The sequence below is a fragment of the Salmo salar genome, chromosome ssa14 (genome assembly GCF_905237065.1).
Source record: "Salmo salar chromosome ssa14, Ssal_v3.1, whole genome shotgun sequence".
Lineage (NCBI taxonomy): Eukaryota > Metazoa > Chordata > Actinopteri > Salmoniformes > Salmonidae > Salmo > Salmo salar.
The window spans coordinates 88,125,118-88,138,476 of NC_059455.1; the positions used below are offsets into that span (position 1 = coordinate 88,125,118).

At 46.2% G+C, this 13,359-nt stretch overlaps 2 protein-coding genes across 3 annotated transcripts in view; one reads left to right on the top strand and one right to left on the bottom strand.

The window, feature by feature from the left end:
* Window positions 1–13,359, bottom strand: part of LOC106592038 (adhesion G protein-coupled receptor B2) — a 430,312-nt gene that overhangs the window by 323,967 nt on the left and 92,986 nt on the right. The gene's annotated exons all lie outside the window — the stretch shown is intronic.
* Window positions 5,562–8,532, top strand: LOC123726600 (vegetative cell wall protein gp1-like). Its single transcript, XM_045693711.1, has 2 exons — window positions 5,562–6,198; window positions 8,192–8,532. The coding sequence occupies exons 1-2, from the start codon at window positions 5,562–5,564 to the stop codon at window positions 8,530–8,532; spliced, it is 978 nt and encodes a 325-aa protein (XP_045549667.1).

A 13,359-nucleotide genomic window follows, 5' to 3' on the forward strand; every position in this document is an offset into this window, starting at 1 on the left:
GAGTTGGTCCCGCCTTGGCTGTTCCAATTCATCCCAAATGTGTTCAATGGGGTTGGGGTCAGGGCTCTGTGCAGGCCAGTCAAGTTCTTCCACACCAATCTCAACAAACCATTTCTGTATGGAACTTGCTTTGTGCACAGGGGCATTGTTATGCTGAAACAGGAGCTCTTCAGTACGAGCCATTCTACTGACAAAGTTTGTCTATGGAGATTGAATGGTTGTTTGCTTTCATACACGTGTCAGCAACGGGTGTGGCTGAAATAGCCGAATCCACTAACTTGAAGGGGTGTCCACGTACCTTTGGCCATGTTTACATTAGCAGGCCACTCACAGGATGTATTTAGTCAGAATGTAGGCCAGTATTAAGATTGGGCTTCACCTTCCCAACTTCCTGCCCGTTCTTAACACTGTAGCCTATTTTACATTCAACAAGCAAGAGCAAGTGTGCATCTCTCCTCCAATAGGCTATTAGTAGGCTAAAGAAATAAGTCAAAATAAGTGTCCAACAAGCTTTTGTAGTCTGGCTTTTCCTGGGACTCCACAATATTTAAGAAGAATAGCCGTGTCAGCGGTGAGGCCAGTTGTGTAATTGTGCAAAAGAGCAAGCTTGAGATGTAATCTATAGCCTAAGTTAGAAGCTTATGCATATGAGCCCATAATTTAAAGCTCAGTGTTAGGCTTAATACTGCAGTGAATATATCCAGTCAATTTACACAGCGAAAGAAAAACAATTTGATCAGATAACAAAATGATAGGTAGACTACACTCTGTGCTCCCGAGCCTGTGATTAGTGTGCTCCCTTACGGTCCTCAGGTACCAGCGCAAAAAGCTACCCTATTGTTTCAGTTTTTTAAGGACAATAAATGTATCCTACTTAGGCTAGAATAACACAATGTAAGGAAAGAATGTCATTATTGTTTTCAGGTGAGTACAAATCTCCAGTCTAGGCTGTAAACTGCAGTGAATAGCCTGTGATTTGAATAACCACTCAAAAGCCTGCCATTTTGAATGCATATTCATTGTGAAATAACTGCATCTAGCCTGCCTGAATGGGAAACCATTTTGTACCAGTTATGGGGTTTTTCTCAGCAGTTTAGCCTAGAAGGTCCAGGCACATTAGCAGGCCAGTAATATGGTGTATTTTTGGGGGGATTTATCAGCTAACAGAAACATGCTAATGCAGGATTTCCCAATGGCAAGCACATGAATTATGATAATGCGTGAGCGTGGAGGAAGTTGTATACGTAGTTTCCACGTTTGTCTTCCGTGTTTTAAAAGAGTTAGAAATGATGTGGATAGTATCCAGTGGGCCTGGGAGAACACACAACAACACAGATCTGATGTGATCTCTTCTCTTTCTGAGTGATATGAGACACACAGACACAATCCTGCCAAAAAAAAAAAAGATTACACCACTTTATTTACACTATTCAAACAGGAGATGGAGAGAGAGCAAGAGAGAGAGAGTGAGAGAAGAGAAAGAGAGAGAGAGAGAGAGCGAGAGAGAGAGAAGAGAAGAGAAGAGAAGAGAAGAGAAGAGAAGAGAAGAGAAGAGAAGAGAAGAGGAAGAGAAGAGAAGAGAGAGAGAGAAGAGAAAGAGAGAGAGAGAGAGAGGAGAGATAGAAAGAGAAAGAGAGAGCGAGAGAGAGAGAAAGAGAGAAAGAGAAAGAGAGAGAGAGAGTTAGAGAAAGAGATAGTGAGAGAAGGGGATATATAGCGAGAGAGAGAGAGAGAGAGAGAGAGAGAGAGAGAGAGAGAGAAGAGAGAGAGAGAGAGAGAGAGAGGAGAGATAGAGAGAGAAAGAGAGAGAGAGAGCAAGAGAGAGAGAAAGAGAGAGAGAAAGAGAGAGAGAGAGTTAGAGAAAGAGATAGTGAGAGAAGGGGATATGTATATAGCGAGGGAGAGAGAGAGAAGAGAAAGAGAGAGAGAGGAGATATATAGAGAGAAAGAGAGAGAGAGCGAGAGAGAGAAAGAGAGAAAGAGAGAGAGAGTTAGAGAAAGAAATAGTGAGAGAAGGGGATATGTATATAGCGAGAGAGAGAGAGAGAAGAGAAAGAGAGAAAGAGAGAGAGAGAGGAGATATATAGAGAGAAAGAGAGAGAGAGAGCGAGAGAGAGAGAAAGAGAGAGAGAAAGAGAAAGAGAGAGAGTTAGAGAAAGAGATAGTGAGAGAAGGGGATATATATAGAATGAGAGAGAGAGATGGAGAGTGAGCAAGAGAGAGAGAGAGAGAAGAGAGAGAGAGAGAGAGAGAGAAGAGAAGAGAGAGAGAGAGAGAGAAGAGAAAGAGAGAGAGATAGAGAGAGAAAGAGAGAGAGCGAAAGAGAGAGAAAGAGAGAGAGAAAGAGATAGTGAGAGAAGGGGATATATATAGAACGAGAGAGAGAGAAAGAGAGAGAGAGAGAGAGATTTTAGAGGCAACAAACACACACACACACACACACACACACACACACACACACACACACACACACACACACACACACACACACACACACACACACACACACACACACACACCCCACTGCCTGCATAGCCCTGCATGACACTGATCATAATGAAACATGCTTCAAATGGATTTCAATTTCAATGAGGGAAAAAGCAGACTTCCAGCTGTGTGTGTGTGTGTGTGTGTGTGTGTGTGTGTGTGTGTAGTGTGTGTGTGTGTGTGTGTGTGTGTGTGTGTGTGTGTGTGTGTGTGTGTGTGTGTGTGTGTGTGTGTGTGTGTGTGTGTGTGTGTGTGTGTGTGTGTGTGTAGGTGTGTGTGTGTGTGTGTGTGTGTGTGTGTAGGTGTGTGTGTGTGTAGGTGTGTAATGGGTAAGAGAGCATAGAGAAGTCATCTGTTACCCTGGAGCTTTTGTCCCACTAACATAAGTAAAGTAATCACCTGTGTCTGTGTGTGTCTGTGTGTGCGTCAGTGTGTCTGTGTGTGCGTCCGTGTGTCTGTGTGCGTCCGTGTGTCTGTGTGCCTCCGTGTGTCTGTGTGTGCGTCAGTGTGTCTGTGTGTGCGTCAGTGTGTCTGTGTGCGCGTCCGTGTGTCTGTGTTTGCGTCCGTGTGTCTGTGTGTGGGTCCGTGTGTCTGTGTGTGCGTCCGTGTGTCTGTGTGTGCGTCCGTGTGTCTGTGTGTGTGTCCGTATGTCTGTGTGTGTGCGTCCGTGTGTCTGTGTGTGCGTCCGTGCGTCCGTGTGTGCGTCTGTGTGTCTGTGTGTTTGTGTGTGCGTCCGTGTGTTTGTGTGCGTGTCCGTGTGTGCGTCTGTGTGTGTGTCTGTGTGTCTGTGTGTGTGTCTGTGTGTTTGTGTGTGCGTCCGTGTGTTTGTGTGTGCGTCCGTGTGTTTGTGTGCGTGTCCGTGTGTGCGTCTGTGTGTCTGTGTGTGCGTCTGTGTGTCTGTGTGTGTGTCTGTGTGTTTGTGTCTGTGTCCGTGTGTTTGTGTGTGCGTCCGTGTGTTTGTGTGTGCGTCCGTGTGTTTGTGTCTGTGTCCGTGTGTTTGTTTGTGTGTCTGGGGGTTTGTGTGAGCGCCCGTGTGTCTCGGTATGTGTCAGTGTGTGCATCAGTGTGTTTATGTGTGGGTCTACTTGTCTGTGTGTGCGCGTCTGTTTGTCTGTGTGTGTCTGTGTGTCTGTGTGTGCATCTGTGTGTGCGTCTGTGTGTGCGTCCGTGTGTCTGTGTGTGCGTCTGTGTGTCTGTGTGTGCGTCAGTGTGTTTGTGTGTGCGTCAGTGTGTCTGTGTGTGCGTCAGTGTGTCTGTGTGTGCATCAGTGTGTCTGTGTGTGTGTCAGTGTGTCTGTGTGTGCGTCAGTGTGTCTGTGTGTGCGTCAGTGTGTCTGTGTGTGCGTCAGTGTGTCTGTGTGTGCGTCAGTGTGTCTGTGTGTGTGTCTGTGTGTCTGTGTGTGCGTCAGTGTGTCTGTGTGTAGTATAAATCCCAGTGAATGGAGCCTTGCTCCGTTGTGTGTATAGACAGTGATTTACACAGTCACATTGAGCAGCCAGGGGTCCTCAGGCCAATTGGGATATTTTAGTACAGGCATGCCAGCCTGCCTGTGCATATTACAGGAATATATGAATACGCAATGTGATAACATGGAAGTATTTTAAAGTGAAAACCTGTCCTTGTATAACACGTGTTACACTTTTTACTTGAAACTACTTCATATGAAACTGCTAAAAGAAGTGTTTTCACACATTTTCTCAAATATGTTGAATTCCATGTTTGAGAAAATGGGTGTATAAATGAATGCCAGTGTGTGCGTACATTTGAACATTGGATCCTCTCCGCCATTGCTTCACCACACTGCTTGTCAACCCCCACCCCCTAAACATCTTTTTTCTCCTACAACCCCTCTCTCTCTCTCTCTCTCTCTCTCTCTCTCCATTTATTTGCATCTCTCTCTTTCTCTATCACTCTATCACTAGCTGCAAAGCAGATTTCTCTTTGAAGTGTTTAATTATTTCCTCTCTCTCTTTATTTCCTCCCTCGGTTTTTAGAGCTGACACTGCAGGTATACTGTACTGCAGTGGAGGTACCTCAGAGGAGGATGGGAGGACCATCATCTCAGTGAATTTCAGATTTCTTTTTATTTCTTTTTTTAGATAAAACTATACTAAATATATTCAGGTCACCAAATAACTGATTAAAACACACTGTGCAACGAAGGTAGACAATAGTCTCAACATCCGCCTCTGGCTACATTGATTTCAATACAAAATAGATTTTTTTGTTGAAGAACCCCTTTCATTGCCCACATTAGATTCAAGCTTCTGGGGAAAAGCTGCTTCGATCACATAATGGACGAAGGTCTGCGTATTCAAACTGCGCAGCACAATGAGAAGTTATTAAGAAGAAACAGGGATTTTTGGCCATGTAAGTGTTGGCCATTGTAAAAAATGGCTCGCTGAGGGATGAAGCAAGGGGGCATGATGAGAAAGGAAAGTTCCCCAACTACAAGGAGCTTGCCGAGGTAATTACACATTGATTTACTTGCTGAGCATAAGTTTCTACTGTCTTCTCTGGGATGTCGAAATCATTCAGCTTCCATCGCATCATCCAAAGGTTGAAACAGCAAATTTTTTTGCAGGATAAAACCCCAGATATCAGTTGTCGCCCGCAATTGTTAGTTATCGTCAGGTATGTGGATGATGAAGGCTTTATTCAGTAACGTTTCTTGGGCTACTCTGTCTGTGTTTGACTTTGTGAATTCTGAGATGTCTGATTTTAACTTCATGATACTTGTTGCCCAAACCTACGATGGTGCTGCTGTAATGGAATGGATGTGCTACAGTATTTGTATTTCCAGCTAAGTCCCCTCCTGTTCCCTTATTGAGAGGAGATGACCACTCAACCTCCAGTGACAACTTTCTCCTGATATGAACTGAAGCCACGTCTCATGTGCCCTCTCATCCACTGGCTAATTGAATGTTTCCTCTCTAAGCACTGTGAGTACACCTATCAATGTTCTCTCATTACTGTATGTAGAGTCAATCACAAACAAACACAACCACATTATTACACATCAATGTGATTTCACTCCTTGCTTGGACTAACTCATTCTTAGCTCTTTTGTCGAAATGTGTTGTGTTTTTTTGTCCTTCCAGTCAGATCCTGTCCTGCCCTCAGAGGAGGAGGTGGGCTCTTCAATGACACCATCCATCCATGATGAGCCTGTCCTGCCCTCAGAGGAGGAGGTGGGCTCTTCACCGACACCATCCATCCATGATGATCCTGTCCTGCCCTCAGAGGAGGAGGTGGGCTCTTCACCGACACCATCCATCCATGATGAGCCTGTCCTGCCCTCAGAGGAGGAGGTGGGCTCTTCACCGACACCATCCATCCATGATGAGCTTGTCCTGCTCTCAGAGGAGGAGGTGGGCTCTTCACCGACACCATCCATCCATGATGAGCCTGTCCTGCCCTCAGAGGAGGAGGTGGGCTCTTCACCGACACCATCCATCCATGATGAGCCTGTCCTGCCCTCAGAGGAGGAGGTGGGCTCTTCACCGACACCATCCATCCATGATGAGCCTGTCCTGCCCTCAGAGGAGGAGGTGGGCTCTTCACCGACACCATCCAATCATGATGAGCCTGTCCTGCCCTCAGAGGAGGAGGAGGGCTCTTCACCGACACCATCCATCCATGATGAGCCTGTCCTGCCCTCAGAGGAGGAGATGGGCTCTTCACCAACACCATCCATCCATGATGAGCCTGGCCTGCCCTGAACACCTCAACCCCTGTCCTGCACTGAAGCCTCTGAACACCTCAACCCCTGTCCTGCACTGAAGTCAAGCCTCTGAACACCTCAACTCATGCCTCACACCCTCATTCAATCACTGCTGTGATCCCTTCCCAACACTGTGTCATTAGCCCTCACATTCCCATTCCTCATAATATGTTACTATAATTTACTTATGTAACCTTTATTTACCTAGCCAAGAGCAAATTCTTATTTACAATGACGGCCTACCGAGGAACAGAACAGACATAATTGCCTTGTTCAGAGCCAGAACAACAGATTTTTACCTTGTCAGCCAGGTGATTCGATCCAGCAACCTTTCAGATAAATGTCTTTATCAAATGCTTTAGGTTAAAATAATTGCCTTTGACGATTTTTGAAACACGATTTGTTGTCTCCGTGTGGTCGGCACCTACATAGAGTACCAGTCAAAAAGTTTGGACACACCTACTCATTCAAGGTATCTCCTTATTTTTTAAACTATTTTCTATATTGTAGAATAATAGTGAAGATATCAAAACTATGAAATAACACATGGAATCATGTAGTAACCAAAAAAGTGTTAAACAAATCAAAATATATTTTATATTTGAGATTCTTCAAAGTAGCCACGCTTTGCCTTGATGACAGCTTTGCACACCTTTGGCATTCTCTCAACTTTCATGTCTGCAAACCATACTGCCTCAAACCCCCTACTGTCCCCTATCATATCTATAAACCATACTGCCTCAAACCCCCTACTGTCCCCTATCATATCTAAAAACCATACTGCCTCAAACCCCCTACTGTCCTCTATCATATCTAAAAACCATACTGCCTCAAACCCCCTACTGTCCCCTATCATATCTATAAACCAAACTGCCCTAAACCCCCTACTGTCCCCTATCATATCTATAAACCATACTGCCCCAAACCCCTACTGTCCCCTATCATATCTATAAAGCATACTGCCCCAAACCCCCTACTGTCCCCTATCATATCTATAAACCATACTGCCCCAAACCCCCTACTGTCCCCTATCATATCTATAAAGCATACTGCCCTAAACCCCCTACTGTCCCCTATCATATCTATAAACCATACTGCCTCAAACCCCTACTGTCCCCTATCATATCTATAAACCATACTGCCCCAAACCCCTACTGTCCCCTATCATATCTATAAACCATACTGCCCCAAACCCCTACTGTCCCCTATCATATCTATAAACCATACTGCCCCAAACCCCTACTGTCCCCTATCATATCTATAAACCATACTGCCCCAAACCCCTACTGTCCCCTATCATATCTATAAAGCATACTGCCCCAAACCCCTACTGTCCCCTATCATATCTATAAACCATACTGCCCCAAACCCCTACTGTCCCCTATCATATCTATAAAGCATACTGCCTCAAACCCCCTACTGTCCCCTATCATATCTATAAACCATACTGCCCCAAACCCCCTACAGTCCCCTGTCATATCTATAAACCATACTGCCCCAAACCCCCTACTGTCCCCTATCATATCTATAAACCATACTGCCCCAAACCCCCTACTGTCCCCTGTCATATCTATAAACCATACTGCCCCAAACCCCTACTGTCCCCTATCATATCTATAAACCATACTGCCCCAAACCCCCTACTGTCCCCTATCATATCTATAAACCATACTGCCTCAAACCCCCTACTGTCCCCTATCATATCTATAAACCATACTGCCCCAAACCCCCTACTGTCCCCTATCATATCTATAAACCATACTGCCTCAAACCCCCTACTGTCCCCTATCATATCTATAAACCATACTGCCCCAAACCCCCTACAGTCCCCTGTCATATCTATAAACCATACTGCCCCAAACCCCCTACTGTCCCCTATCATATCTATAAACCATACTGCCCCAAAAATCCCTTTTGTCCACTGTCCCCTGCAACCTGTCCCCTGTCCTCTGCAACCTGTCCCCTGCACCCTGTCCCCAGCCCCCTGCACCCTGTCCCCTGTCCCCAGCCCCCTGTCCCCTGCACCCTGTGTCCAGCCCCCTGTCCCCAGCCCCCTACCCCAGCCCCCTGTCCCCAGCCCCCTGTCCCCAGCCCCCTGTCCCCAGCTCCCTGTCCCAGCCCCCTGTCCCCAGCCCCCTGTCCCCAGCTCCCTGTCCCCTGCACCCTGTCCCCAGCCCCCTGTCCCCAGCCCCCTGTCCCCAGCTCCCTGTCCCCAGCCCCCTGTCCCCAGCTCCCTGTCCCCAGCTCCCTGTCCCCTGCACCCTTCCCCTCCACCCTGTCACTTATCCCCCCTGCAGCACTCCCCTACTCTACCCCCTTAACTACTCTCCACCTCCACACTCCAGCTTCCCTAGCCTCTGACCCTCAACCTCCTGTGTATAAACACTGAGCTGTGAGTGTGTGACTTCACTGACGCTTGTCTCTGCTCAGCAGCATGTCGAGGGGTGAAAGGTCAGTGGGCTCCGTGGAGAAGCACCGAAGCGGTAAACACGATACCACACACAGGGACACAGCGACAATACAACCTTTATCACTTACAGCTGGCAGTGTGTGTGTGTGTGTGTGTGTGTGTGTGTGTGTGTGTGTGTGTGTGTGTGTGTGTGTGTGTGTGTGTGTGTGTGTGTGTGTGTGTGTGTGTGTGTGTGTGTGTGTGTGTGTGTGTATCAAAGGCCTTGGGGCTCCATTATGTCTGTAGATCAGTCTGTGCTGAAGGGCAGGACTGTTAAAGCACTATAGTACTCTGGAGAGAAAGAGAACACACTGTCATTCTCTCTCTCTCTCTCTCTCTCTCTCTCTCTCTCTCTCTCTCTATCTGTATCTCCCTCTCTCGCTGTCTCTCTCGCTGTCTCTCTCGCTGTCTCTCTCGCTGTCTCTGTCTCTCTCGCTCTGTCTCTCTCTCCTTTTCTCGCTGTCTCTCTCTCTCTGTCTCTCTCTCCTTTTCTCTCTCCTCTCTGGCTCCACCTTTCCCCTTCTCAAACTGTGTTCCCCTCTCTCTCCCCTCTCCTGTATCTCTCTTCCTCACTTCCACTCTCCCCCTCCATCCCGCCCTCTCTCTCTCTCTCTCTCTATCTCTCACCCTCTCTCTCTCCTCTCCTGTATCTCTCTTCCTCACTTCCACTCTCCCCCTCCATCCCGCCCTCTCTCTCTATCTCTCACCCTCTCTCTCTCCTCGCTCCCTCCCTCTATCCACCCTCTCTCTCTCTCCTCGCTCCCTCCCTCTATCCTCCCTCTCTCTGTCTCTGTCTCTACCTACTTCTTCTGACAGCAACAAAATAAAACTCTCCACCCATCCCTCTTGGGCCTGCACTCGTTCTCTCGTTCTCTCTCTCTCTCGCTCTCTCGCTTCATGTATCTCCCTTTCCTTTTCGGAAGGACATATTTCAATTCTACCAGAGTTCCTCTCCCGAGTGACAGGTGTTTGCAGAGCAAGATAGGGAGAAAGAGAAAGACATGGCTAAAATACACCAAAAACATCCCTCACCTAAAATGACCTTGTAGATGGAGAGAGGGAGGGAAAGAGAATATGAGAGTTAGATAAAAGAAGGGATGAGTGGGAGAAGGAGAAATGAGTTGAGGTTGGGACGGAACAGAAAGTTAGAAAACTCAAGGCTATAACAGAGAAATCCCTAGCCTCATTAAATAACTCAAGGCTTTAACAGAGAAATCCCTAACCTCATTAAATAACTCATGGTTCTACACTGTGGCATTCACAGCACTTCAAGCCTTCTGATTGGCTTATCTACTGGCCCATTTCCTGTTTCCCCCTGCAGTGTGTTCCTGCTTAGCATGGTGTGTGTTTGTGTGTGTGTAAGGCTGTCACACATCACAGTACCTAGCACTAACCCCATCCATTAATTAGGCCCCTGTGACAACCTCACAGTGTAACACCATAAACATAAAGGGCTGGAACAGAGACGAATGAGGGGGGGGGGTCAGAAAGAAGGAAATACGATGTAGAATATATGGGGAGGGGGAAAATGAGAGAGTGAGAGAGAGAGAGAGAGAGAGGGAAAGACAGAGAGAGGGAGTGAGAGAGGGAAAGACAGAGAGAGGGAACAAGAGAGAGGGAACAAGAGAGAGGGAGTGAGAGAGGGAAAGACAGAGAGAGGGAACAACAGAGAGGGAGTGAGAGAGGGAAAGACAGAGAGAGGGAACAAGAGAGAGGGAACAAGAGAGAGGGAACAAGAGAGAGGGAGTGAGAGAGGGAAAGACAGAGAGAGGGAACAACAGAGAGGGAGTGAGAGAGGGAAAGACAGAGAGAGGGAACAAGAGAGGGAGTGTCAAAGAAAACCAAAAGGAGGTGGAGAGCTACAAGTGTTGACAGATAGAGGTGAGGAGAGAGGAAAGGAAATTAAAAGTGAAGGACGGAGAATGAAGGAAAATAGAGGGAGAGAGAGAGAGAGAAAGAGATGGAAAGAAAGAATTATAAATCGGTGGGAGACACAAAAGGATGGATAGTGATGAGGGTAAAGGGAAGGAAATGAAAGGGAGAGATAAAGCGAGTGACAGAAAAGAGAGAAAGATATTTTTCTTTACCACTCTGAGAGTGAGACATCCACCATGAGAGAGAAACGTCCACTATAAAAGAGATACAGCCACTATGAGAGAGAGACAGCCACTATGAGAGAGAGACAGCCACTATGAGAGAGAGACAGCAAGTATGAGAGAGAGACAGCCACTATGAGAGAGAGACATCCACTATGAGAGAGAGACAGCCACTATGAGAGAGAGACAGCCACTATGAGAGAGAGACATCCACAATGAGAGTGAGACACATCACTATGAGAGAGAGACAGCCACTATGAAAGAGAGACAGCCACTCTGAGAGAGAGACAGCCACTCTGAGAGAGAGACGGCCACTAAGAGAGAGAGGCAGCCACTATGAGAGAGACAGCCACTCTGAGAGAGAGACATCCACAATTAGAGAGAGACAGCCAGTATGAGAGAGACAGCCACTATGAGAGAGAGACAGCCAATATGAGAGAGAGACAGCCAATATGAGAGAGAGACATCCACAATGAGAGAGAGACAGCCACTATGAGAGAGAGACAGCCACTATGAGAGAGAGACAGCCACTATGAGAGTGAGACATCCACTATGAGAGAGACAGCCAGTATGAGAGAGAGACATCCACTATGAGAGAGAGACAGCCACTATGAGAGAGAGACATCCACAATGAGAGAGAGACATCCACAATGAGAGCGAGACAGCCACTATGAGAGAGAGACAGCCACTATGAGAGAGAGACAGCCACTATGAGAGAGAGACATCCACAATGAGAGAGACAACCACTATGAAAGAGAGACAGCCACGAGGAGAGAGACTGCCACTATGAGAGAGAGACAGCCACTATGACAGAGAGACAGCCACTATGAGAGAGAGACAGCCACTATGACAGAGAGACAGACACTATGAGAGAGAGAGACAGCCACTATGAGAGAGAGACAGCCACTATAGAGAGAGACAGACACTATGAGAGAGAGAGACAGACACTATGAGAGCGAGACAGCCACTATGAGAGAGAAACAGACACTATGAGAGAGAGAGACAGACACTATGAGAGCGAGACAGCTACTGTCTCACACTATTTGACACAGAGGTGAAATACCTGCTATATGCTGATGACTTGGTACTTCTATCACCAACCAAAGAAGGTCTTCAACAGAACATTAATATTCTAGAGCAATATTACCATAATTGGGCCCTGGCAGTAAATTTCCAAAAAACAAAAATCATGATTTTCCCCCAAAAAACAGATGTCAGAAACACAAATATAAATTCACCCTGAACAACACCATAATTAAACACACAAAAAATTACACCTACATTGGTCTGACCATATCTGCATCGGGAAACTTTAATATGGCAATGAATGCACTCAAAGAAAAAGCCCGCCGAATATTGTATGCAATAAAATTGAAATTATTCAAAATCAACATCCAATTACAATTTGGACCAAAATATTTGACAGTGTAATCCTACCAATAGCTCTTTATGGAAGTGAGGTTTGGGGGCCACTCAATAAACTGGACTTTAAAATGCGGGACAAACATCCAATTGAAGCCCTACATGCAGAATTCTGTTGGAAAATCCTACAAGTCCAGAGAAATACACCAACTAATGCATGTAGGGCAGAATTGGGCCGCTTTCCAGTAATAATGAAAATACAGAAAAGATCATAAAATTGAGTCTACATCTAAATTCAAGTCCAATTTCAAGTCTGCAATTTAAAGCACTTCAAACCCAAGAGCTGAGCCCAGAAACGAGCCCTCTCAGTCAGCTGGTGTTGGACCTCACCAACCAAGCTGACACCAGCACTGCTTCAAAAGAAAGAATTACAATAAACAAAATCATGAACCAATCAAAGGACTCATATTTACAACATTGGAAAAACGAAACAAAATCCCAAAGCCGACTAAATTGCTATCTGACCCTAAACAGAGAATATGAATTGGCTGATTATCTCTACTCTGTCAGAGATACGAAGCAGAAACAGATCCTTACCAAGTACAGGCTGAGTGACCACCGATTGGCAATAGAAACCAGTACACATAAAAAGACATGGCTACCCAAAGAGGAGCGTGTATGTGGTCACTGCACGACAGGGGAGGTAGAGACAGAGATGCACTTTCTCCTTTACTGTGATAAATATTCCTCAAAAAGAGATTCATTATTCACAGAAATGACTATATTTATTCCAAATCTTAACTTATTAAACCCAGAGGAAAAAGTAAAAATACTCATGGGCGAAGGAGCAATGGCTCCTCTTGCAGCCAAATATGTATTTGCCTGCCATAGCCTGAGGGACACTGAATAATAACATCTGCATAGTAAGCAGTAACTTACTTATTATTACTATTATTGTTATTACTATTATTGTTATTACTATTGTCATGACGTTGGCCTCTTTGAGTACAGGGAGGACAGTTGACCCCCTCCCCCCTTGCACCATCCCCCAACCTACCTTCCCCCACCCAGGCCCTGTGTGAAAGGGTTGTAAAAACTCTAAGAGGAGAATCTCTTGCCACATGGCCCATAGAGAGACACAGGAAATTCTTTCAACTCACAGAATTGGGGAGCCAAGCGACCTTTGTGTTCTGGAGAAGGTATGGAAGATTGGTGAAGAATCCAGCTACGAACTGGTCCGC